The sequence below is a fragment of the Mucor velutinosus genome (genome assembly GCF_035048745.1).
Source record: "Mucor velutinosus strain NIH1002 chromosome Unknown tig00000093, whole genome shotgun sequence".
Taxonomy (NCBI): Eukaryota; Fungi; Mucoromycota; class Mucoromycetes; order Mucorales; family Mucoraceae; genus Mucor; species Mucor velutinosus.
The window spans coordinates 2,337,117-2,362,213 of NW_027041907.1; the positions used below are offsets into that span (position 1 = coordinate 2,337,117).

Consider the following 25,097-nt stretch of genomic DNA (forward strand, 5'->3'; position numbering starts at 1 on the left):
ACGAAATGAATGACATTGATGATATTCGTCATTGAAATTATGTACGTCATTTGGCTTATAATAGCTTCAAATACACTACTCATATATTTAACTTTTTTATTTTTCAAGCTCCAATACAAAATTTTAGACTGTAAACATTTTTGTTGCTTCATCTCTTTTCCTCTTTAATTTCTCTTTCTCTCTCTCTCTCTCTCTCTCTCTCCTTTATGTACTTTAGTTTGTTATAAAATAGCAGTTTTTTTTTGAATTGGAGAAGAAGGAACAAAAATGAACAGGTAACATTGCAATCAATTTAACAAGAAATGTAAATAGACAATTAGAAATGTTACACATTAAACATCTAAATTCTGCCTTTTATATATTTGCTTCTTGTAGTGATACATCGTCTTCAGCAACTTCACAATACCATGCTCAATTATACTCTGGACAGAAGCAATTGCAAAAGCGGCACCAGTTACAGCAAGAGCAAAAGAAGCAGCTGTCTCTACCGCCTCAACATCCAGCAAAACCAACATCTCTCAATTACAAAGTTCTATCATTTGATGCACCCAACTTGTATCATACCTCGCTCAAATTAACAACTGAAATTGATATTCATGCATGGTGGGCTTCCTTGGTCAAGATATTCTCTGGTGAGTTCAAATGCTACGCTTGTTTGTCCAACAAAAAAAAAAAATGCTCATGTAACCAATCGACATGCTAGGCACATCATTCCATGCTACTCGCATTGCGCTCAGTATCCCTCAAGATCCAAACGACCCTTATGCTGGTCCTTGGGGATTGAAGGCAGTATACAACAAGACAGGATCCATCAGCCGAGAACCAGATCGTGTCGACACCAACAGCAATGAAGATCTATATTCAGGCACTGATGATACCAGAGAGGATGAAACACAGTTTGACTATTTCCTCCACAGTCACAGTGTACATGAAACTTGCCCTCGACATGTACCATGGTGCTTTGATCGTTTACAGCCATTTGAATCAGAACCTGAACCATTGATCAACAATCCCAGCGTATCTCGAATTTTGAAGCGAAATGCTCCTGTTGTTTTGTCCAGAGAATATAGAAGAAGATCATCAAACAGACAGTTTGGAACCGAGGATTTGGGGCTAGAAATCTTTAAAAGAGCATTGATGGAAGGAGACAAATCTCGCTTAAAGTCGAATTGGAGTTTACCCATTATTACCACACCTTGTTTTTCAAAAGATGAATCATCAGAAATTTTAGTGGATGGCTCCAACATTGAAAACGACGATAATAGCAGTAGTCAGCATGACTCAAACAGCCACAATGAACATTCCAGCAGTGCAAATACACCATCTGCTAATGCCACTTCAACCTTTTTGCAAGATTTTGATGAATACGAGCAGCAGCAGCCATCACCTTGGTCTCAATCGCCTGCACCGTCACCTGCTATCATGGATCCAGAAATCAATCCCTTTTTCCAGTCTCCTCCTGACATTGACGATGAAGCTTTCAATCCCGTTTCACCCGAATCTTACGACAATCCCTCGATTCCGTTTCCTCCTCCTATATCGAATGTGCATTCGATCATCCATGTACCTTTATTCCATCCCTCTGACGTAATTGAACCGACGCACCCTAATACCAACTCCATTAATACAACTACTACTACAACACCTAATGCAACCCTTTTTAATAGCACCAGCACCACTAATACGCATGCCAACCATCGAAGTCAGCAAAGCCATCCTACACCCATTGCCATCTTGTCTTTCCTGGCGCCCATTGTACCTTATCCTCCCGTCCTGCTGTCTAGCATTGCATCTCTATCACCCTTTATTGCCGCTAGTTTCACCAATGCCAATGAAAATGCTCAGTACAGAAAGCAAGGCCAGTTCTACAACAATCGACGTAGCAACAAGCAATCCAGCAGCGACGCAAATAGACCCAAAAACTATAGAAGAAGATCAGCTAGATCGCAAAAGAAACAAGAGTCGCATTCTGAAGATTCTGATTCCAACAACGAAGCAGACTATGATGATTTCTACAAGAGACAGCAGCAGATGGCTGATTCCACCACCACAACACCCACTGCTGCCTACAACCATGACAAGAGGCCAGATCATTTGGGCTCCATGTCCAACTTTACACGAAGCTCTCTTGAGACAGTGACCGAGCCCTTTGGCACACCAAGTGCACCCTGCACTCCCAACCATCTTCAAGAACGCGAGCAGCCGCAACACATCACCACTACCACAAACACAACGACGACAACCGATTTCTCCTCGCCATCTTCATATGACTCTACATTCTCGGCTCATGCAGATGTCTTACATAAAGGTGGTTTGTTATTAGACGGAAACGATGAACAGGCGGCCCACCATGACATAATGGTACCGCCTGCCAGTCAACAACGAAAGCGATCCTCTCAGACTTCTATAGCGACTACAGAATCAACATGCTCCACAGCCATCTCCAAGGAAAGACGGCAATCCTCCAGTAATCGATCCTTCAAGGCACTGTCCCCTTCTTCTATCGCTGTGATGGAGGGTTGGGGTGCTGTGTCTCCCACAACAGGCCTCCCTATCTCTGCCTCCATTCCACCGCATAACATGTGCAGTGATAAGAACTGTCTCAAGCATCAAAAGATCAAGGTTAAAAACGACTCATTTTTGGACACAGAGGATGAAGACGAGGGCGATGATGATGATGATGATGAAATATTTGCCAAAACAACAGAAACAGATGACAGCTACATGCACCAGCATGACTTGGATGACAATGACTCGATAGACGATATCAGCGCCAGCCTGTCCACGTCCATCAACAATCTCTCAAGTATACCTGCTCAGCATGCCACAAAGCCAAAATCTGTGGTTTACAGACAACGAAAGAAGGCCAGACGAAGATCCAGATATAAGCGGCAAAACAGTAATGGCAGTCGAAAGCAGTACGACGATGATGGATTTCACTATCACCAGACACGCAGCACCAGCCATCACCATCGCAACACTGGTGTAGATCGGTTCCTGGTAGCACCCAAGTCTAGCTTACTGCGTCTCATCATTGATGGCATCCCTATTCATGTCTTGTAAGTGATAGTGCAAATCAAGTTGTGTAAAGATGATTCTTAACATTGTATCAAATAGTACCTGCTCTACCGCATCTGGCCAAGTAACGTGGGTCAATAATCGCATGCTTCAATATACTGGCAGGTCCCTCAAAGACCATCTCGGTCCCAAATGGCTATCTCATATGCATCCTGATGATCAGCCCGAGTGCAAAAAGGCGTGGGAGCTGGCTTACGAACAAGGCAATGGGTTCGCCGGTGAATACCGTTTAAAGCGGTTTGACGGAGTCTACAGATGCTTCCTATGGCGCATTGTGCCGCTAAGAGATTTAAAGGGTAAAATTATGCACTGGTTTGGCACCTGTACAGATGTACACGATCAGCATGTGGCAAAAGAAAGCAGCCTGCGCCAAGTCGAAATTGAAAGCAACGAGAGAAAATATCGCTTACTGGCAGAGGCCATCCCTCAGATCGTATTCACATTCTCGCCTGGTGCTGGATTGACTTATACAAATGGGAAATGGAGTCAGTATGCAGGCAAGTCCTTTGAACAAACTATGGGTCTCGGTTTTATGTCTGGTGTCCACCCCGAAGACCGTGCAAAACTTCAACTACCTGATCTGCCTGCGTTGCCTAACAGAGCAGGTGTTTCATGGCAGAGTGAGATTCGTCTCTTGAGTGCGCATGAAGAGTATCGGTGGTTCCTGGTCAAATGCGTCTCTGTGGATGAGCTGGAGACAGGCGATGTTCGCTGGTTTGGTACCTGCACTGATATCAATGATCACAAGCTGCTGGAGAAGAAGCTCAAGGAAGCTCATGATGCTGCTCAGCGGTCCACAGAAAGCAAGACGCGGTTCCTGTCCAACATGTCGCATGAAATCCGTACGCCTCTGATTGGTATTACTGGCATGCTCAACTTTCTGCTTGACACTGAGCTGACAGCCGAGCAGATGGACTATGTACACACGATCCAACAATCTGCTGAATCTCTGTTGGTGGTGATTAACGACATTTTGGATTTGAGTAAGGTGGAGGCTGGCATGATGAAATTAGAATGGGAGCCTTTCAGTCTGGTCACCATGATTGAAGATGCGAATGAACTGCTGTCCACGTTGGCTATCCAGAAAGACTTGGAGTTGAGTTTCTGGGTGGACGACGATGTGCCTGATGTGGTGGTGGGCGATCGCGTGCGTCTGAGACAGGTCATGTTGAATCTCATTGGCAATGCTATCAAGTTTACTGCCGAAGGCGAAGTGTTTACCAAATGCACAGTGCAGCGATGCGACAAGGACGAATCCGAACTGACCTTACTATTCGAAGTGGTCGACACGGGTGCTGGTTTCGACGCCATGGAAGAGTCTGTCATGTTCAAGCCCTTTTCACAGGTGGATAGTTCAAGCACACGAAAGCACGGTGGCAGTGGTCTTGGTTTGGTCATCTCTCGTCAACTGATTGAACTACATGGTGGTGTTATGAAATGCCGCAGTCAAAAAGGAAAGGGCTCTACCTTCTTCTTTACGGTTAAGTTTGGCATCCCCACCTCACAAACAAAGCCTCTGCCGCAAACACCTCAAAATGATAGCAACCATGATCCTTTCTTTAGATCCAACGGATATGGAAACAACAATACAGCCCAAGCCATTGTGGAATCCTCAGCCGACGAAAGGAACCTGTCGCCACTGCCATTTGTAAATAAGAACAGCACCCAAGACAAGCAACAACATATATCCACCATCATGGCATCCTCTTCTGACAAACAGAGTGAATCTTCACCTGCTGATATTCTGCAAGATGTCTTGATGACCAAGGCTGCTTCCATGCAGCTCAAGCCACCACCTATCCGCAATACCAACATGGCTTCTACCACAGCAGTAGCAGCAGTGGCAGCAGCAGCCACAGCAGCCACCAACATTGGTAACAAGGTCATGCTCAACGCGCTACCACCCTTGTCTGGCGTCTCATCCACGCTGCTAGAGAATAGTGCTGCCATAAACAGCAAGAGCAACAACACACCTACCCTGTCCCTAATTGCCACGGATAATGCCAACAACCAACTGAAGCCTTGTGAGCCTCGTATTCCTACTATTGGCACTGGACCTGGCAGTCTGTCAACGTCGCCTGTGATTCAACCGCCTCGCACACCAACGAGCGCATCACCACTGCGAGCACTGATTGTATCGCAATGGGAGCATTCTCGTGAGTCTATGGAAAAGCATGTCAAATCCATCCTAGGCAGCAGTATCAGCAACGACTGTGGCATCAACTCGAATATCAAGCACTATCAAGTAGACACACTGACAAACCAGATTGAGGCTACTGAATGGCTTACAGATCCACATACACCTGCCTACGACTACATCATGATCAACCTGTCTTCTGAGCAACAGATTCTATCGCTGACAAGAGCCATCTGCGGATCATTACAGCAGCAAAAGGCTAATGTGTTGGTTGTTACTACGCCCATGCAACGATCGCTGATCACAGAGAGCGCCAAGGGCCGTGAAGACCAAGTGATTCCTCACACATGTGGTTTTGTATTCAAGCCTTTGAAGCGAACCAAGCTGCGGTGGTATTTCGGTGTGCGCCAACAAGAGATCAAACATGGTATTCAGCTAGACGGTACTTATGGCCCCAACAGTAGCGCTGTGTCTACGCCCGATACGCCGCATAGAAGAGCAGCGAGCCAGAAAGAGATTTTTAGACGCATGGCTACTGATGTGGGAGGCAAAGGATTCCGAGTGTTGTTGGTGGAAGGTAAGTCATGATTCGATTTAGTCTAGAGAGTGTTACTCAACGAAAGCATGGTAATAGACAACTTGGTAAATCAAAAGGTGCTGACCCGGTATCTCACACGTGTTGGACTCAATGTCGACATTGCAGTGCATGGTGGTGAGTGTATAGAGCTATTCCACAAGCATCCCAAAGACTATTACTGCCTGATTTTGTGTGATTTGTTTATGCCTGTGAAAGGTAAGTGATATCTAATCTTGTTGGCCTACCGGTTTAGTAGCATTGGTGTAACCTGACTCGACCATTTCTTTTTAGACGGCTATGAAACGACACGTGAAATCCGGGAATGGGAAAAGCAACATCTAGCACCCAACGAGAAGCCCAAGCCGATTGTAGCGCTTTCTGCCAACGTCATGAGCGATGTAGCCAACAAATGCCTCGAATGCGGCTTCTCCACCTACATCTCAAAGCCTGTCAATTTTGCTATTCTCAGTGATGTGATTCGAGGTTATTTGCTGGATTAAGAAACCTTTAGCCGAGATGTTCCATTTTGCATTACTCTTTTGTAAATAAACCAATGTCACAATAATGGTTTCCGGGATTGTAGTTGTATATCAATGGTTGTTTCTATTCAAAGGTTCCTTTCTTTTTTTTTTCTTTTCTTGTTACTCTTACATTGACTCCCCCCCCCCACTCTCATCTTTAAACAACATGTCTTTATATCTCACTGCCAAATCAATTGCAATTCGTCCTAATCGCTGGATGGGCACATTGAACGTAAGTTGCTTGCTGCGAGTAACTCTAGTGTCGCATTGCTAATACAGTTTTGCAACAGCCCCTCGTGCGCAACCTGCAAACAAGCGCTTCATCATCCATGGCATCTGCTGCTGAGCCTGCTGCTGCTACAGACATCGCCAAGAAGGAACCCAATTACAAGACATTCGAGATTTATCGTTGGGTAATGATGAGATTATACAGACAGTGCTGCGCATATGCTAACCATGTATACAGAATCCTGACCAACCTACAGAGAAGCCAATTCTCAAGAAATACAAAGTCGACCTGAATGCCTGTGGACCTATGGTTTTGGATGCTTTGATCAAGATCAAGAATGAACAAGATTCCACCTTGACCTTTCGTCGTTCATGTCGTGAAGGCATTTGCGGTTCATGTGCGATGAATATTGAAGGCGGAAACACATTGGCTTGTATCTCCAAGATCAACAAGGATGTCAGCAAGTCTGTCAAGATTTATCCTTTACCCCACAGTAAGTATATCAAAGAGGGCAGAGGCAGGAGGGGAACACAAGGGTCGGAGCGGATCGGGCAAATCTCAGTGTATTATGAAAGTGTGCTTTCTTGGAGAGTTATGAGTAAGCATCAGTATTGGATTGGTTAAACTGATTGGTATTCCTAGTGAACATTGTCAAGGATTTGGTACCCGATTTGACCCATTTTTACAAGCAATACAAGAGCATCGAGCCCTACTTGAAGCAAAAGACACCTCCTACAGACGGCAAAGAGAATTTGCAGTCTATTGAAGACAGAAAGAAGCTAGACGGATTGTACGAGTGTATTTTGTGTGCTTGTTGCTCTACTTCATGTCCATCTTACTGGTGGAATCAAGAGGAATATCTCGGTCCTGCTGTTCTGATGCAATCCTACCGTTGGATGATTGATTCTCGTGATCAATTTGGCCCTGAGCGTAGAGAGAAACTCCAGAATAAGATGGCACTGTACCGTTGTCATACCATCATGAACTGCTCAAAGACATGTCCAAAGGGTCTTCAACCAGGCGCTGCTATTGCAAAGATCAAGTTGATAATGGCCACCGAATAGAAATAAATATTTGTTTTTTTTTTGTCCTTGGTTTAATAGAGTGTTGTCAAAATATGTAATTGTTGTCAGTATGAATTGAAATTCTTGACGAGTCAAATGTATAAAAAACCAAAGCATTCTCTGGTTTTGGGGTTTCCCTTTCTCTAGTCTATCATTTTATACAAGGCATTATGGGTAGATGCAGTAGACGTTGTGTACATTGTTGAGGTTACTAAATGCTACGCATAGCTCTTTTATATCGACAACAGACCAGTTACCACGATAACCAACCAAAAAAGTCCAGAAGACTGTATCCTATCCAGGAAAATGTACAGCCCATGCAGCAATCCAACAGCAAGAGACAACAGCATGCTGCATCATTTCCTTCTGGCCATGACAAGGTGCTTGAGCATCTCTCTCGCATGTCCATAGCCTCACCTGTCATGGTCAATCAGGGATTTGATGTTCCCCTGCTGGGAAGTGCACCTCTGATTTCTGATTTCGATTTGCCTCTACCTACGCCCCGAATCCCTGCCAGCGTAAGCATTGGTATGTTCTGAGAAGGACCTCTATACTAATGGAATCAACGTAGGCTTCCGTCACCATGTCAGATTATGCGCAATGTGCCTCCAAGTATCAGCGTTGTACTTTGAACGCTATACCTTACAACAACAACCTACTCAAGCGATCCAAGCTCCCACTGTCTCTGCTACTGGAACCCTATCCCAGAGCACAACCGCAGGACAAACACCCGGATCAAGTTCCTATCATCTCGCACGGCACAATCAGCCGCTGCACACGCTGCAAGTCATTCATCAACCCATTCATACAGTTCATTGAAGGCGGTTTGAAGTGGCAGTGCAACATTTGTGGACATGACGATAACAATGGTGCGTATGCGCTCGAGTTTGATTTGCAAAGATGGCTCTAATTACATACCTGTACTTCTAGTTCCTCCAGCCTATGACTGGGACCACATTACAAGACAGAAAGCAGATCGATGGGGCACACCCGAGCTGAATTATGGCTGTGTAGACTATGTAGCGACCTCTGAATTTATGTCAAGGCCACCTCAGCCTCCAGTATATGTGTTTGTCATTGATACTACCAAGCAAGCCATCAATACAGGCATGATTCCTGTGCTTGCTGAGGCATTGATTGCCTCTATTGATCGTATCCCCAACAGCGATGGAAGAGCTCGTATTGGATTCATCACCGTCAGTCATGCGATTGGATTCTACAGTCTCGGCAACAAGGAGCCAGAACTGCTTATCATGCCAGACATTGATGATATCTACCTTCCACGTGCTCACACTGATCTCGTTGTCAATTTGAATGAAACCAAATCCGCTGTGCTGGACCTGCTTGAACGGCTCAAGGTGATGTTCACACGAGAAACATTTGCGACAAATGACAATTGTTTGGGTGCTGCCTTAAAAGCAGCTCGACAGCTCTTGGTATGTTTCCAAATACATGGTCTCCCGGGAATGCAACTAACATGCCTTCCAGTCTCCAACAGGCGGTAAGATCATCTGTTTTCAAGCAAGCTTACCCAATATTGGTGTTGGCGCACTGTCGTCGTCTGTCATTCACAAGCAAAACACCACGGCAGCCGGCGAAAACTTGCTGTTGGAGCCCACCAGCGAGTTTTATAGATTGTTTTCAGAGGAATGTGCCAAATCACATGTTTGTGCGGATATGTTTGTCTTTGGCAGTCAGAATACAGACGTAGCAACTCTCAGTAAGTTGTTTCTACGAATGTATGTGTGTATTCCTGTTTAACAATGCCCACTAGATGTTATTCCCAGATTCACCGGTGGACAGACACATTACTACCCTGGATTCAATGCAAGTAATACGGGCGATAGAGAAAAACTAAAGCTAGAGATCAAGAAACTAGTCAAGGAGGAAATAGGCCTGGAGGCTATTATGCGAACCAAATGCTCTCCTGGACTTGCATGCAAATTGTACCACGGTAACTTTTCGTTTCAATTGCCAGACATACTCGTGCTGCCCAATGTACCTCGCGATGCCAGCTATTGTATCGACCTGTCTATTGAAAGAGAGCTTCAGGGCGATCTCGCGTATTTCCAAACATGCATGCTGTACACATCTAGTGCTGGCGAACGCCTTATTCGTGTCATGACCACATGCTTGCCTGTGGCCAGAAAAATCACAGAGTTGTTCTATGCTGTTGATCAACAAAGCTCCGCCAGAGCCATGGCCTATCAAGGTGTGTATTGAGTGTTTGTTACAACAATGTACTGACTCAAGTGTTGGATTAGCGTTGGACAAGGCAGTGACACTCAAGATCAGAGATGGCAAGGAGTATTTGGCTCAGAAAACGGCGGCGATTTGCGAATCGTATAGCAAGGAGGTCATTGGAGTTATTCCCTCCAAAAGCACTCAACTTAATGTATGTCGATCTCTCAGTTTGCTGCCTGCCATGATGCTGGCATTGTTAAAGAGTGTAAAGTGCAGTTTGATCAAATGTTAGGGAGAGCTTTTGTTGACAAGCCCTTGTAGGAAGCCTTCAATGACACTGGCGTAGTGCCCACAAACATTGCTACTCAATCCGGCATCTTGTTGCGAACACTGCCAACGAGTCTGTGGTCAAGATACGTGTATCCCACATTCTACTCGCTTCATAATATGCCTGCTCATGTAATGATGTATATATCTTGTTGTTTGAAAAGTGATACTTAAACTTATCGTTAGGCTGGAACATTTGACACCAATGACAAGTGTATTATGCCGCCTGCAGTCAACCTGTCGAGCGAGAAACTAGAGCGTCATGGCTGCTATCTTGTGGAAAATGGGCAACGCATCTTGATTTGGATTGGCAAAGAGGCAGTGTCTCAATTGTGCTCTGATTTACTCAATGTGCCACACGTGAGTCAGGTCAGATCGGGCCAGGTCAGTGTTGTTGTAGTGCTTGACATTATGCTGTTATTAACATCATTTGGACCATAGATACCCTCCTTGCCAATATTAAATAACCCCTTTTCTGAAAGAGTATGCCGCATCATCAAGAACCTCCGTACAGACTTACGGCACAGCAACTTTTACCCATCCTTGTACGTTGTGCGGGAGGATGGCGAGCCCATGCTGCAAAGTTGGTTCATGACACACATGCTGGAAGATAGGCAGCACGTTGCTTCCAATTCTCGCTTCCAAAATTCAATGCCTTATTCAGCCATGAGCTACTATCAATGGCTTGGCCATATCAAGGAGGGAATGTAACTCTCAACAGCTCTCATGTAATACTATTACTACTACTACTACTACTACTACTACTACTACAATATGCACTATCATCTCATTCATCATATTACTCAATAAATTTATTATATATGAATCACAAAAAGAAAATAAATTAGAGCTTGTTGAATTGTGGGGGCTCCAGGACAATGTCAGGGTAGGCTGGGTATGCAGGATTCAACCAGGCACCACCTGTTGTATGTAAAATGTCAGTGCATTTGTTTCATTTCCAACATCCAAATCACATTCTTACCATCAACAACCAGAACAACACCAGAGATGTATGTAGCAGCCTCAGAGAAGAGGAAAACAGTAGAGTGTGCAATATCTTGCACTTCACCCATACGCTAAGAAAAAAGGTCCATCAGCCCTCTTGAAACACATCTTTGATCCGAGATTTTTTACCTGCATAGGGACAGATGCCAAGTCGAAAGCAGGCCCCAATTTTTCCATACCTACAGTAGCAGCCTATTCATAAGTTAGTCTACTATGATCTCGTATCAATCCGTATGCATGTACTTACAATAGGTCCAGGTGCAATACCTACAGAACAAAAAGAATAATTAGCAACTTTGCCCGTGATCTCTCTCTTTTTTTTTTGACATGGATCAATTACCATTGACACCTATAGAGTCAATCAATTTAGTAAATTACACTTATCATCATCAATCTTAATGCACTACTTACGAACACCATGAGGGCCCAATTCCACAGCCCAATGCTTGGTTAAAGCCTACATTTACACATGCCTGAGTACATCATCATTGCATTGACACGTTAAACTACATACATCAATAGCAGCCTTGGCAGCTCCAGCATGTTGTTGGAAAGGTGTACCAGTGTAGTGCAAAGTAGCAGATACATTAATGATGGCACCCTTGGATTTCTTGAGGTATTGAGAAGCAGCCTTGGTTAAATTAAAGGTACCGAGCAAATCAATTTCAATGACAGTGCGGAAAGCATTGTAGGATAAATGATCAAAAGCAGCTAAAAAGTTACCAGCGGCACCATTGATCAAGAAATCAATGCGGCCATATTTTTCGACAGTAACCTTGACAGCATTCTCTACATCAGCAGGATTACGAACATCACCTGCAACAGCGCTATTTTCATCCGTCTTAGATATCTCATTCATCGTTGCATGTCAAGGTCAAACTTACAATACTTCACCACCTGTCTTGGCGCTCATCTCCTTGGCTGCCTTTTCCAACTTGTCCTTGCTATAGTGTAGTGTTAATACGAGAATCAGAGGCGTCAGTAGAAGCCGGTTTACCTTCTGGAGAAAATAACAGCGGTGGCTCCATGCTTAACCATGGCCTCCGTCATGCCACGGCAAATACCACTACCACCACCAGAGCATAGTAAAACTTTGCCCTTGAAGAGATCTTCTTTGAATACTTTGGTTGTGTCGACGACAGTCATTTTCGGTTATTGGGTTGTTGTAATGTGATGAATAGAAACAGAGAAGAGAAAAAAAATGAAAAAAGGTGGGGTAAGTAGAGGTTTAATTTATATTCAAGCAAGAAAGCTTATCACGTGTAATTGGTAGTTTTGCCAAATGTTATGAGACAACATCTATAATAGGCACCTGTATTCAGAGACATGATCAATTTGAACAGGATCTCTCAATTCACATTTGCCTGTTGATTAGAATGTGAGCTAGTAGCTATGATTGCAATTCTTATTGATGTTTGATGGGGCATGTTGATTATTAGAGTGAGAAGTAAATTCGGCAGTAAAAAGACTTATTAATGCTATTTGCACTGCAATCAGACAGACTTGAAGGGGTGGGTACACAAAAAGACGGATCTTTCGGTCAGTTCTCACTGGATTTAGTCGTATCAAAATTCGCAGGATCATCTTCAGATACTTTGTACATAAGCGCTAATATGTTATAATTCTACTAGATGATGTCGGCTAAACTACTACTGTAATACATACACTCTATGATTACTTTCCTTAATATATTGCTCTTTCTATTGGTTTAACTTTATTCATTTGCTTTTTTCATTCAGCCATGGCAATTGTTTCTGATGTAGTTTACAGTTCTTTGAAGTGACTGTAGTGGATTAATAATACTGTTGAAAGTAGCATGTTAATAGACAGTGTAATTGGACTTCAGAGCAGATAGATTGTTGCTGATAACTGATGAGAAACTGACGATCTTCAATATAAGCACGTGTTGAACCATGACCTTCATACGAGAACCTGCTAATTACAAGTGATTACGACTTCTAGATTGATGGGCGCAATGCTGGGAAACGTTATATTCAAAACTGCTGGGTAGTGATTTGCTTCATTGTGGTATAGCAAAAGCTTAAAGCTGTGCTGAGCATTACATGAAAAAGGAGGAGCAGCTATTCCAAGCTCTATGTTGATGCTAGAGCCTTTATATCAGGACCATTAGATACGTTGAGGAGTTGCTAAGCAAAGGAACAGATTTTCAATCTCTACATTGGTTGTCAAATAATTAAGCGAGAAGAGGGTAAAATAACTAATACAAAAACCAGTGTTTCAACATTACAATCAGTAAAGCTGCCAATTCAATCGGGCTGCTTCTCTATAACCTAAATTTTGATACCTGTGTTTGCCCTACAAAATGAAGCCTAGTTTGAGCACCTATTACGATACTTCCCTTCAAAAACCAGGTTTTCAACTCTCAAACTGGAGCTTACAGTGGCGCAGATTCAGTACATACTCCCCTTAGAAAACCTCAAATTATATGAAAAACAAACATATTCCTCTACAAGCCACACTAGCCGATGGATCTCGCTACGCTCGATGGCGGTGTCGTCCTGCTGGCTCTTGTTGAAGACTTTTCAAATCAGAGATAATAAAATTTGGTACAAGTAAATTTTAAATTATCAGTTAATAATAGTGAAAGAAAGGTTATATCAGAGCCAAGAGGGATAGAGTTGAGGACGTATCCCTTTGCACCCCCTTTGCGCATACCTTGATATCAAACGAAAGCCATCATTGAGACGATGTGAAATAGAGTTCAGGTTTATGCAGCATTTGTATATCACATTCTCCTTTCATGTCACTTTTTCATGTAGTAGAAATATCCTAAGATGACGACGTAAAGCTGGCAATGCGTAAATACAGGACTTGTATAGGATCCATAGCGACTTTTTTTGAGATATTGTCATTACAAGAGACATTTTTATGGGTGAAAACCCCCAACAGGAACAAAAAAAAAGGTACTTAGGCTAGCGATTGTTCTTCCAAATTTATAGTTCCCGTTTAATCAGCATCCTAATCATTGCCATCATTAGAAAGGCATTTGGGTCAGCCAGCAGCAGCGCCAAAATTGATTCAAACTCAGATTTTTTTCTGTTCAAGATTGGACGGATTTCGTCTTGTTTCGACTTCTTTAATCTATTTTGTGGTATTCGACTATATAAGTTGTGATGATTACCCTACGCTTCCTAATACATTATTGAAATACTTTTCAAGGCGCTTCCAATGGTGCCAAGTAAGATAGATGTTTTGACTGAACTAACTGAGCAATTCCAGAAAATATGAAACGAGGTTTTTGGGCAAAATGTCGAAATTTTGCATATGAAGACCTGATAAAAATGGTCTCAGAGGTTGCTTTGGATTGAGAGAATCATATTGATTTAATATCATAACATAATAAATGTTCAGTACTTTTGCACTTTACAATCCTAATATGGAACCTGAGTTTCAAGGCATCTATCAGACCTGGCTCATATCATAACATAATAAATGTTCAGTACTTTTGCACTTTACAATCCTAATATGGAACCTGAGTTTCAAGGCATCTATCAGACCTGGCTCATATCATAACATAATAAATGTTCAGTACTTTTGCACTTTACAATCCTAATATGGAACCTGAGTTTCAAGGCATCTATCAGACCTGGCTCATATCATAACATAATAAATGTTCAGTACTTTTGCACTTTACAATCCTAATATGGAACCTGAGTTTCAAGGCATCTATCAGACCTGGCTCATATCATAACATAATAAATGTTCAGTACTTTTGCACTTTACAATCCTAATATGGAACCTGAGTTTCAAGGCATCTATCAGACCTGGCTCATATCATAACATAATAAATGTTCAGTACTTTTGCACTTTACAATCCTAATATGGAACCTGAGTTTCAAGGCATCTATCAGACCTGGCTCATATCATAACATAATAAATGTTCAGTACTTTTGCACTTTACAATCCTAATATGGAACCTGAGTTTCAAGGCATCTATCAGACCTGGCTCATATCATAACATAATAAATGTTCAGTACTTTTGCACTTTACAATCCTAATATGGAACCTGAGTTTCAAGGCATCTATCAGACCTGGCTCATATCATAACATAATAAATGTTCAGTACTTTTGCACTTTACAATCCTAATATGGAACCTGAGTTTCAAGGCATCTATCAGACCTGGCTCATATCATAACATAATAAATGTTCAGTACTTTTGCACTTTACAATCCTAATATGGAACCTGAGTTTCAAGGCATCTATCAGACCTGGCTCATATCATAACATAATAAATGTTCAGTACTTTTGCACTTTACAATCCTAATATGGAACCTGAGTTTCAAGGCATCTATCAGACCTGGCTCATATCATAACATAATAAATGTTCAGTACTTTTGCACTTTACAATCCTAATATGGAACCTGAGTTTCAAGGCATCTATCAGACCTGGCTCATATCATAACATAATAAATGTTCAGTACTTTTGCACTTTACAATCCTAATATGGAACCTGAGTTTCAAGGCATCTATCAGACCTGGCTCATATCATAACATAATAAATGTTCAGTACTTTTGCACTTTACAATCCTAATATGGAACCTGAGTTTCAAGGCATCTATCAGACCTGGCTCATATGAGAATAATGATTTTACAATCAATCAACAAAAACCACTGTAATTTCTACCCTCTTTCCTCTGCTCAGTGCTGTCAATGTTTTATTTGAGCGACGTCTCAGAGCCTCAGAGATTTCATTACTTACTGCAGACATTTTATGCAACCCATGCATTGTCAATGTCCAGACTAACGTTATTAAATATAGAATGCAATAAAATATCATTATGAACGATATAGAAGGCAATAAAATATCATTATAAACGATAGTGCTATGACCTTCCACCTACTTTCTATACGCTTCGAGGGCATTTACTACTGTATTGCCTTATGAAAAGGGCATGAGTTTTCCAGCTGGCCCTACCAGCCAAAATTAATTCAAACCCAGAATCATAGTCTGTTCCAGATTGGACATATTTTGATAATTTTGGACTCGATCGAGCTATTTTTGCAGATTCGACTAAGTGAAGTATGATAATCACCCCATGCTTCCTTAAGCTTTCCTGGAGTACTTTTCAAGGCGCTTCCAATGGTACTAAGTAAAATAGATGTTTTGAATTCACTTATTGAATGATTTGTAAAAATATGAAAAGAGATTTATGGCCAAAATGTCGAAATTTTACATATCAAAGTCCCACAAAGATAATTTCAGAGGTTGCTTTGGATTGATAGAAACATTTTGATTCAAGATATACTATAGTAAAAGTCTCCATTATCAAGATGAAAAATGCGATCGTTTGATTTTCGATGAAAACCATGAGGGATACCTCATGCTTTTTGGTCGATTTTTGACCATGTTTTTTTGGTCCCCAAAAAGTCGAGCAAAAGTGTCAGAAAGGAACTGCCAGATGAAAGCAACCATTTGGGGCTATTCTGACGATCTAAAACGGCCTTGAACGCAAGAAAATTCAGCTCAAATGCACTCATACTTTGCTGTATTAGGGACACTAAGGACTAAAAAGTGGGAATACCAGTATGCTGCTTGCCCGTATATGAAGTAGCTACGTGTATATGGATGTAGAACATCACATAAGAATCAGATCCACAGATAATATGAAGGGTTACTATGTGTAAGTGGAGGGTCAAAATGAAAGTAGCAGTATTTTGATAAAATACGCAAGAGCAATCAGTAGCACGAGCTGCCGCTGCGCAGGTTGGTTCTCTACCTTCGCTACGCTTCGGTGAGAACCATCCGAAGCATAAACACTCATATGATTAGTGATTATATATCAATCAACAATCAGGGTTCCTCTTCTAACATTTTAGCTATATTAATTTTGGGATATTAGCCAAAGGCCCGCGGCAGCGCGAGCCGTTTGAACGTAGGTTGGTTTCCACCGAAGCGAAGCGTAGGTCAGGAAACCACCCGAAGTGCTGAAAGGCTCGTATACCATAGTAAAAGTCTTCATTTTCAAGGTGAAAAACGCGATCGTTTGGTTTTCGATGAAAACCATGAGGTACCCCTCATGGTTTTTAGTCGATTTTTCGCCATGTTTTTTTTTGGCTCAAAAAGTTGAGCAAAGGCGTCAGGATGTTACTACTGCTCGAGTACAATTGTTTGGCGTCATTCCGAAGGCTCAGAAAGACCAATATGTCAAGATATGAAGGCCTGGAAGCTTTCAAATTTGGTTATGTTTTGCTTTATAGCTTTTATTTACCCTGCATGAATCACATTTTTGGTAGCTGGAATCTTCCGTAAGAGTAGTTCTACAGCCTGTGCAATTTCAAATTTGAATAGAAAGTATATTGATTTTGGTAAAGCTAATTCTTGCAAATTTTGTTGCATTATGGTGTTGGTAAACTTATTAATGATGGATATGCGAAGCCGAATTTGCTGCTTGAACATTATGGTTTTACACCTTTGCTTCGCTACGGTAAACCCTTCATTAAGATTGATATTACCAAATGCTGGGTTAGAGACTTAGTTGCCATCATGGTTTTTCACCTTCACTTCGCTACGGTAAAACTGCCTCATAGGTCAATGTTACCAAATGTTGAATTAGATGCGTTATGTTTTTGGTGGGTGGGCTTAGCACCTCCTCCAAACTCCCTCCCTGTCGCCACATTGCAACTGAATATACACCGTCTGTAATCACAGCTACTGTCACTGCCCAAACCACAGCTACAACCACGACTACAAGTACGCTGACTGAAAACGAGATGGTGATAGCATCTTCCACAATGACAGTGGATAAGCCATACATTACTGTGATAGAAACCACAGTTTCTGTATTCAACTCTTTCACAGGCGTACGCGAAACAACTGAGATAGTCAATAGAGAGTCTCCACAAACAACAGCCACGGACATGTCTGATATATTATCGTATTCCGTTTGATACAAGACACTAATAAACTACAATCTATATGCAAAAACAAGAGACTCATCTCCAATTCGCGTATCATTGTCCAACGTCTCTTGCAGTTCATCTGCCGTAAGCTTTGCTTTCTCTTCATGCTTCCTCTTATTGGCACATTGTAAAAGGTATCGTTGCGTCAATGCAAGGCAAATAAACACCACAGTAAAGACCAGGTTTGTAACATGTCCACGCACTGAATAAAGAGAAATCAGCTTGCATGTTCATATTATGTCTAAAGCAGGCCCACTTACAGTATCGAGGAGCATCTGAATGTCTGTAAATGTTGGATCCCAAAAGGCCAGCAGAATTATTAGCAGAGACAGCCATTGCTGTGGCTACACCCTTCTTCATATCAGGCGCAATGTTGCTGGTCAGCCAGGCATTGACAATGGGGTTGATAACAAATATACCAGCTACTGCAATACAAACACCTGTATATAACTCGGCTCTTTCCGTGCAAATTGTTAAAACGATATACCCAATCATGCAAATGCATGCTCCTGCAATGGCGTGAAATGCGCGGTCTTTTCGTCTATCTGAGGAATAAGCGCCAGCAACCATCTATTTGTAGCATCTATCAGACAGATGATCTGGTATCCATGCTACGTACTTACAACAAAAACTGCGCCTACATAAGGGGGAGCTTTGGTGCTATTGCATCAGTTATCAGGTTGTTTGCATCTATGAGATAAAGCACTCACCTGACATGAGATTAGCAGACAGTTTATCGTCGTATCCCATTCCTTTGACGATGGAGGGCAGGAAGCTGTTTTTTAAGAGGGATTAATTTCTTCCATAACTGAAAACCGTACATGACCACGTTTACTTGGATATGCTTGTATTGGGTACACTGCCACAGAAGAACATGACCATATACATCCACACTTTCCAATCAGTCAATGCTTTCAAAGCTTGCTTCTTGTTTGACGCATCTAAATCTCCCAGTGTGATGTGATGATTGGTAATCTCGCCGTCTTCATTCAGCCTCTCAATTGCTAGTATTCTTTCTTCTTCCGTAAAGATGGACCAGGTAGATGGAGAAGCAGGCAAGTAGAAGCTGCAAAATCACTCATTAACGGTGCACTGCAAAATGAATCAAATCATGTTGACTTACAATGCGATGACGGCAACAATCACAGTAGGCATACCCTCAATCAAAAATAGCCACTGCCATCCAGTCAAGCCGCCATTACCTCTCAGTTGTAAAATACCATAGGCCAATACACCAGCTATAGCCACGTTTGTTACTGTCCCTTTTTCCATCATGACGCAGCAATGCCAACTTACCATACGCATGAGCTGCGACAGTGGATCCCCAAAACAAAGCAATGCGAGTAGCCATTTCATTCTTTTTATAAAATAGGGTCAGAAAATACACCACACCAGGGAAAAAACCAGCTTCAAAGAATCCTAAAAAGAATCGCAATGTCATCAACTGATGATAGCTCTTGACAGTGGCATGAAGACAGGCAATGGACCCCCAGCAGATCATCAACAGAGGCAGCCTATACAAACCCATTTAGCTTGCGCTTTGATTATGCTTATGTTCCAGATCCACAGTTACCATCTCTTTGCCGTGAACCGTTTTAACAATATATTGCTTGGTATCTGAAAGATCAAAAATCCAGCCTACACATACAATGATAAACAACTCGAAACATGACACTCGCTTGTGATACCACATACATAAAAGATAGTGACACAAGTGTTGAATTGATCAGGTGTGATACCAATGTCTTGTTCAAAGTTGTCTAGCACAGCGTTTCCTAATGGTCATTCGTTTTTTAAAAAAGAACTCTGTAAAAAGCGCATGCTACAGCTCACCTAAGCTCGATCTGTCCAATGAAGAAAACAAGTACATGAAACTGAGAAATGGCAATAATCTTGTATCTATTTTGCGAATAAGTTTCTTTTCAGCTAGCATTCTATCTTGATCTTCCACAGCTTCTGGCTGCAATATACGGCTGTTGTTCTCGCCACCGTCTTTTATCATGGTTAGTAAATATGAAGAAGAGAAAGCAGCAAGAAAAGGATGCAAATCAACGCGGATAATGTGCATAATCCTCTCCCTTTGATAAAACCGACTCCTTTGCTTGTCCTAATGCAAATGGTTTTACTTACCAATCGACAGTAATGGTTGATACGGATTAGAAATCTCCATAGGATAGGTAAGTAAAAAAGATGAAAAGAATAGTAATTGAATTTGGTAGAATTCATGCTGTTTATGCCCCACATGATTTGCTGGCTATTTGTATATACACACACACACACACACACACACACACACACACACTTATTCAGCTCATTTCGTTTCATTCACACTGCAAATATCGCATTGTTCGTTGCCACTTTACGCCCTTGGTTTAATTCACTCTAATGCTAGATTTATAATGCGGTCAAAAGCAATCTGAAGACGAGATGAACAATGACAGTATTTGAGTACTTGATTTATAAATCAAGATAGCATGATCTGATAAGAGCAACCGATATCTACGCTAGTTGCCTTGTTTGCCATTCACTGCATTTGTTAGAAACAGAGCACGCACTCGCCCATTGTCCATCTGCTGCTGATCCAATGACACAAATGCAATCATGCATCCAGGAACAATACCCAAGCGTGGCTTGAATGCCGTATTCATAAACCAAAGTGACCACTCATCCAGCTTCCTTCTCTCTCTTTTTTCAACATCTTTATGAACGAAAAATTGACAGACACTTTACGACAATTTGGTGTATTAGACAAGATAGAAGAGTGTACGCATCTCAAGCTAAAAAACAAGGTTCTGTACTGATCATATAACATAGTGGGCCTTGATTCGGCTGCTGATATATTATCCAAATCCTCAGCAGACTTGCAAAGGTTACTACGCATAAACAGCCTTCAAGCATCCTTGATCTTGCGAAATGCTTCAAGAGATGTCTATGATTGGAGAAAGAGAATGAAGACAGGCGATGAACTGCTGCTACAAGACACACAGATATTAACAACGGGCGATGCCATCATGGACCAAGTGCTGCATGGAGGTATATCACTAGGAATGGTGACAGAGATTGTAGGCGAGAGGTAAGTAGCAGATGAGCTGGCGATACAATGTAGATTACCAACCGCAAGCCAAAGCTCTTCTGGGAAGACGCAATTAGCTCTACAACTTGCATTGACAGCACAAAAACCCAAATCAGAAGGTGGATTGGAGGGGGCAGCCGTCTACATTCATTCAGAAGGTCCATTTCCATCTACTCGCCTCGATCAACTCGTCAGTCAATACCCAGCTTCCAAGCAGCAACAACTCAAAAACAATATCCATACAATTCGTATTCGCACCAGTGAGGAACAATATCAAGTATTAGCATATCAACTGCCCGTCTTTTTAGAACGACATCCCAACATCAGAGTCGTCTTGATAGACAGCATCAGTGCCATCTACCGAAGTGAGCCAGCATCCGAGAGAAACAAGTTTGACAAGATGAGCGAGATCTGTGAATTGGGTTCCAGGTTGAAAAAGCTGGCAGATCAGTATCAAGTCGCTATTGTGGCAGTGAATCAAGTGTCAGATGTATTTGAAAAGGAAAAGAACGGTAACAGGGATTACATTGATAGCTGGTTAGATTTCAAGCTTGTCAATGCGGATGAGAGCAACACAATGATTGGAATGTTTATACAGTCTTTACTAAAGAAGCCCGTTTTGGGTTTGGCATGGTCAAATTCAATCAACACGCGCATCAGACTTGCTCGATCGCCCATGCTGGAGAGGATACAAACGAAAAGAATTTTGTTTGTCGAATTTTCGCCAATTGCCTCGAGATTGGGGTGTGAATTGACCATTGATGATAGTGGCATCCATGCTACAACCTCTTGAAGCCATTGACAGCTGGTGGTTTAGTCGAGCACACACCTGTGCACATATTAGCAGTCTTGAATGTGACCTTTTTGGTTCTTTCAAACCATAAAAAAAAATAATAAAAAAAAAACTTGCCTCAAAACATCATTCTCTTCCGCATACACTCACATATATACACACTCACAATCACATCACATCATGGCAAAGAAAGGATCCAAAGCAGCAAACGGTGGTAGAAGATCTTCCGTGTTGGGTGCATCCGATACAGAAAACAAAAACATTGCCATCGTCAATCACAATGAAGATATTGGAAAATTCAGTGTGATCCGTTCATCAGCAGCACAACAAGAGATAAAGCAAGTGAAATCTTGGGAGGAATTAAAGAAGGAATGCACAAGCTTGGAGGATATCCGTAATACAGTGCGTCGTCTATCATTGGATAATGTGTTGCCATTACTCCAGGAATTATTAGCTCAATTCGATGTACAGCAAGCTCGTGATGCTGTTTTGACAGAATGGATCAAGACTGTGCTTTTGACTCATACAGCTTATTTCATGACACTACCAGAAGTTGTGCAGCGATTATCAACACTTTACAAAGAACTGGATGATCGTTTAACTGTTTACCCCAAGTTATTGGCCATGCATGGTCGCTTGGATCTTATACAAAATCAAATCGATGCTCGTAATCGTAAAGATATCGAATCAGACGAAGAATCTGACATGGAGGAGGTGCCATACCAAAGTGAAAGTGATGATGATGTCGATGAAGATGAGGATAATGAAGAAGATGATGTGGATGACGAAGATGATCTAATGGACATGAATAATGAGGAGGTAGGCGCTTTTATCAAAAAGAGGTAGAGCTGTGTGTTGAGTTGATTGCATTTTCTTTCTATAGCTGAAGATGTTTAAAGAGGAAGAAGACGACTTGAATACAGAAGATGAGGATGATAACATTAGCGATAGTGATATAGAAGAGTAATTGGTGTATTGTATAATAAATTAACATAATAGAAATGCATCATGCTCTGATTTTTATAATTACACTGTGGAGGTTGTTTGTGATTAAGTCGGGAAACATAGAAAATACTGGATGGATAATACTGGATTTGTCATTCTAGCACTCATGAGCAGAGAGGCTCTTTGTTCTATGATTCCAATAATAACTATTGATCCGGATTTGTCAATTAGTATGTGTTATCAAGCTTTTTAATAGCTGTGTCCATTATAACTCTGAAAACAAAGCTAGTTTGACGGGATAAATCATGGAAGCTTGGCTGATAGCTATGTTGTCTAATTCTTTGGTAAAACATGCAATGCAAAGATACTCTTCATAGGCGATTACCACTATTGTCACTACATCCATCCAGCGTCCTTCTTCAAGATGACACTGCTACAAACACTTTTTGCAGGAATAGAAAATCATAAAGTCTGTCTTGATCCTGTTGATAAATACTAGACGGATTATCAGCAGTTTGGTAAAAATCAAAGACATTACTACGAAATAATGCGCAACAAGTACGTTGGCGTCGCTAGCCATAAGTTTTTATTAGTGTAATAAAAATAGTTATCTAAAAGCAATCTCATAAGAAGTCGAAATTCACCAAACAACATCACTAACTCGAATTGATGCAAATAGTAGGGGTAGATCTCGTCTTCATTAGCAAATCTTTAGTTTTTATGTCTGATTTTGTTCAAATAATTATTCCTTGTTTCTGTAGTAGTATGAAGCACCCTTTATAAGCTACAAACTATAAACAGTTTATTCTTTGTATTTAGAATATGCGTTAGATATCATTCAATTTATCACTGTCTAAATCCGTATAAGTTTGGTATAGACTGGTAGCGACAATAAATGGTTTTTTTTCTTAGAAAAAATACGTTTGAAGAATCAACGTTCCAACTTTTAAATTGCATTATTATACTTGGTGGATTACTGTGTTATATCAAATGTCATAGCAAGGTCTCACACTGAAGGTTTTAGGCTATTCTTAGGTCCTTTGGGTAAATCATGCTAATCATGATTTACAAATCAATTGTTGGGTAGACAGTAAACCTATTTGTATTATAGTTCATCATCATGCTGTAAACCCTAGCATAATGAAAAGTATATAAATGCATTCTTGGGATGCATTCTCAATAAAAGTGTAATTCTTTGGCAGATTCAATTTTACATTGTATTTTGACATAACATACTGTTTGACAGCTGAGCCAAAATAGGAAATGCTGTGATTCCTCACTTTCATATTATATCACTCATGCTGTTTTAATTTACATTTTGTCCTTGATAAATTACCACATACACATAATAAATTTAAAAAATACCTTATATGAAGCTATTTAATGGATGCCAAATCAAATAGCTGCCAAATCAAATAGCTGCACCTTGTCTTACTATTTGATACAAAACAGTTTATTTGGATATCCTTTTATTACAATTACAAAATCATATTAAATGCTAAATTAACAGGATATCAACTAGTTGTAGACCTTCGCTGCTCCGACTCCTCAGCCAATCAGATCGCTTAAAAACTCCGCTGACCTAAAATTTTTTTTGCGAGGGTTTCCCCCTGTTTTGATGTGAGGCAAAATTTTAAGCGCCGCTATAATAGCATTATAGCCGCAGCTATCATAAAATTTCCCTCAGGTGCTAGAGCATGCCTTACTTACACCACCTAGCTTTAGATTCTGGCATTGAGACCCTCAATCATCACTAAAGTAAGTAGCAATAACCAAGTGGAGGCAGCCTATCCACCTCCTGGTGTCGGATAAAGTCTTGTTGAGCTTCAGTGATAGGCACATGTACACAACGTAAAAAAGATATGCTTCAAAGAAACATAATAAGAATAAAAGAAAGAAGAAAAGAACATACTACTATAGGGGTATAGTAGTTTGTAGGCTAAAAAAGAAACACTCATACAAAATGAATCAACGAAAAGCATATCATGAATACGACATCAAAAATGTTACATTCTTTGCACAACAAAGTTTAAACTATATTCTTGTTGCAAAAAAAAACAAGAATACATAAATGAGTAACATGTATGATAATAGTCGGATGTAAAGCAACACAAACACGCACAATTGCAAGAGCAACAGTAGTATGAGTGTATAATACAACATAATAGCTAATGTCGTTTTATGTGAAGCGGCAGAGGCAACACAAACAACAAACCACGGCCATATTACAAAGTATCACAAG

The 25,097-nt window shown here is 41.2% G+C and overlaps 7 protein-coding genes across 7 annotated transcripts; 5 read left to right on the plus strand and 2 right to left on the minus strand.

Moving 5' to 3' along the window:
• Positions 1-267: 267 nt before the first annotated feature.
• On the plus strand, positions 268-6,292 carry ATC70_002522 (uncharacterized protein; the record flags this gene model as incomplete). The annotated part of the gene is made up of 6 exons (XM_064821895.1): positions 268-275; positions 376-632; positions 704-3,059; positions 3,118-5,792; positions 5,850-6,008; positions 6,084-6,292. 6 exons carry the CDS (start codon positions 268-270, stop codon positions 6,290-6,292), a joined length of 5,664 nt encoding a protein of 1,887 aa, XP_064681581.1.
• Positions 6,293-6,479: 187 nt separating this feature from the next.
• ATC70_002523 (uncharacterized protein) lies at positions 6,480-7,606 on the plus strand (the record flags this gene model as incomplete). The annotated part of the gene is made up of 4 exons (XM_064821896.1): positions 6,480-6,545; positions 6,604-6,726; positions 6,780-7,035; positions 7,185-7,606. The coding sequence occupies 4 exons, from the start codon at positions 6,480-6,482 to the stop codon at positions 7,604-7,606; spliced, it is 867 nt and encodes a 288-aa protein (XP_064681582.1).
• Positions 7,607-7,776: 170 nt separating this feature from the next.
• Positions 7,777-10,828, plus strand: ATC70_002524 (uncharacterized protein; the record flags this gene model as incomplete). The annotated part of the gene is made up of 10 exons (XM_064821897.1): positions 7,777-7,780; positions 7,835-8,124; positions 8,178-8,475; positions 8,537-9,042; positions 9,095-9,326; positions 9,381-9,818; positions 9,871-10,055; positions 10,112-10,249; positions 10,304-10,501; positions 10,559-10,828. 10 exons carry the CDS (start codon positions 7,777-7,779, stop codon positions 10,826-10,828), a joined length of 2,559 nt encoding a protein of 852 aa, XP_064681583.1.
• Positions 10,829-10,961: 133 nt separating this feature from the next.
• PEP3_2 (tethering complex subunit) lies at positions 10,962-12,268 on the minus strand (the record flags this gene model as incomplete). The annotated part of the gene is made up of 9 exons (XM_064821898.1): positions 10,962-11,038; positions 11,100-11,193; positions 11,252-11,314; positions 11,370-11,389; positions 11,463-11,471; positions 11,534-11,579; positions 11,637-11,949; positions 12,007-12,066; positions 12,120-12,268. The coding sequence occupies 9 exons, from the start codon at positions 12,266-12,268 to the stop codon at positions 10,962-10,964; spliced, it is 831 nt and encodes a 276-aa protein (XP_064681584.1).
• Positions 12,269-18,049: 5,781 nt separating this feature from the next.
• ATC70_002526 (uncharacterized protein) lies at positions 18,050-20,046 on the minus strand (the record flags this gene model as incomplete). Its single annotated transcript, XM_064821899.1, has 10 exons — positions 18,050-18,246; positions 18,305-18,614; positions 18,668-18,696; positions 18,755-18,819; positions 18,880-19,110; positions 19,168-19,282; positions 19,341-19,558; positions 19,618-19,682; positions 19,740-19,819; positions 19,878-20,046. 10 exons carry the CDS (start codon positions 20,044-20,046, stop codon positions 18,050-18,052), a joined length of 1,479 nt encoding a protein of 492 aa, XP_064681585.1.
• A 700-nt stretch (positions 20,047-20,746) lies between these two features.
• ATC70_002527 (uncharacterized protein) lies at positions 20,747-21,910 on the plus strand (the record flags this gene model as incomplete). Its single annotated transcript, XM_064821900.1, has 3 exons — positions 20,747-20,807; positions 20,859-21,117; positions 21,172-21,910. 3 exons carry the CDS (start codon positions 20,747-20,749, stop codon positions 21,908-21,910), a joined length of 1,059 nt encoding a protein of 352 aa, XP_064681586.1.
• Positions 21,911-22,090: 180 nt separating this feature from the next.
• ATC70_002528 (uncharacterized protein) lies at positions 22,091-22,877 on the plus strand (the record flags this gene model as incomplete). Its single annotated transcript, XM_064821901.1, has 2 exons — positions 22,091-22,729; positions 22,794-22,877. 2 exons carry the CDS (start codon positions 22,091-22,093, stop codon positions 22,875-22,877), a joined length of 723 nt encoding a protein of 240 aa, XP_064681587.1.
• Positions 22,878-25,097: the final 2,220 nt, after the last annotated feature.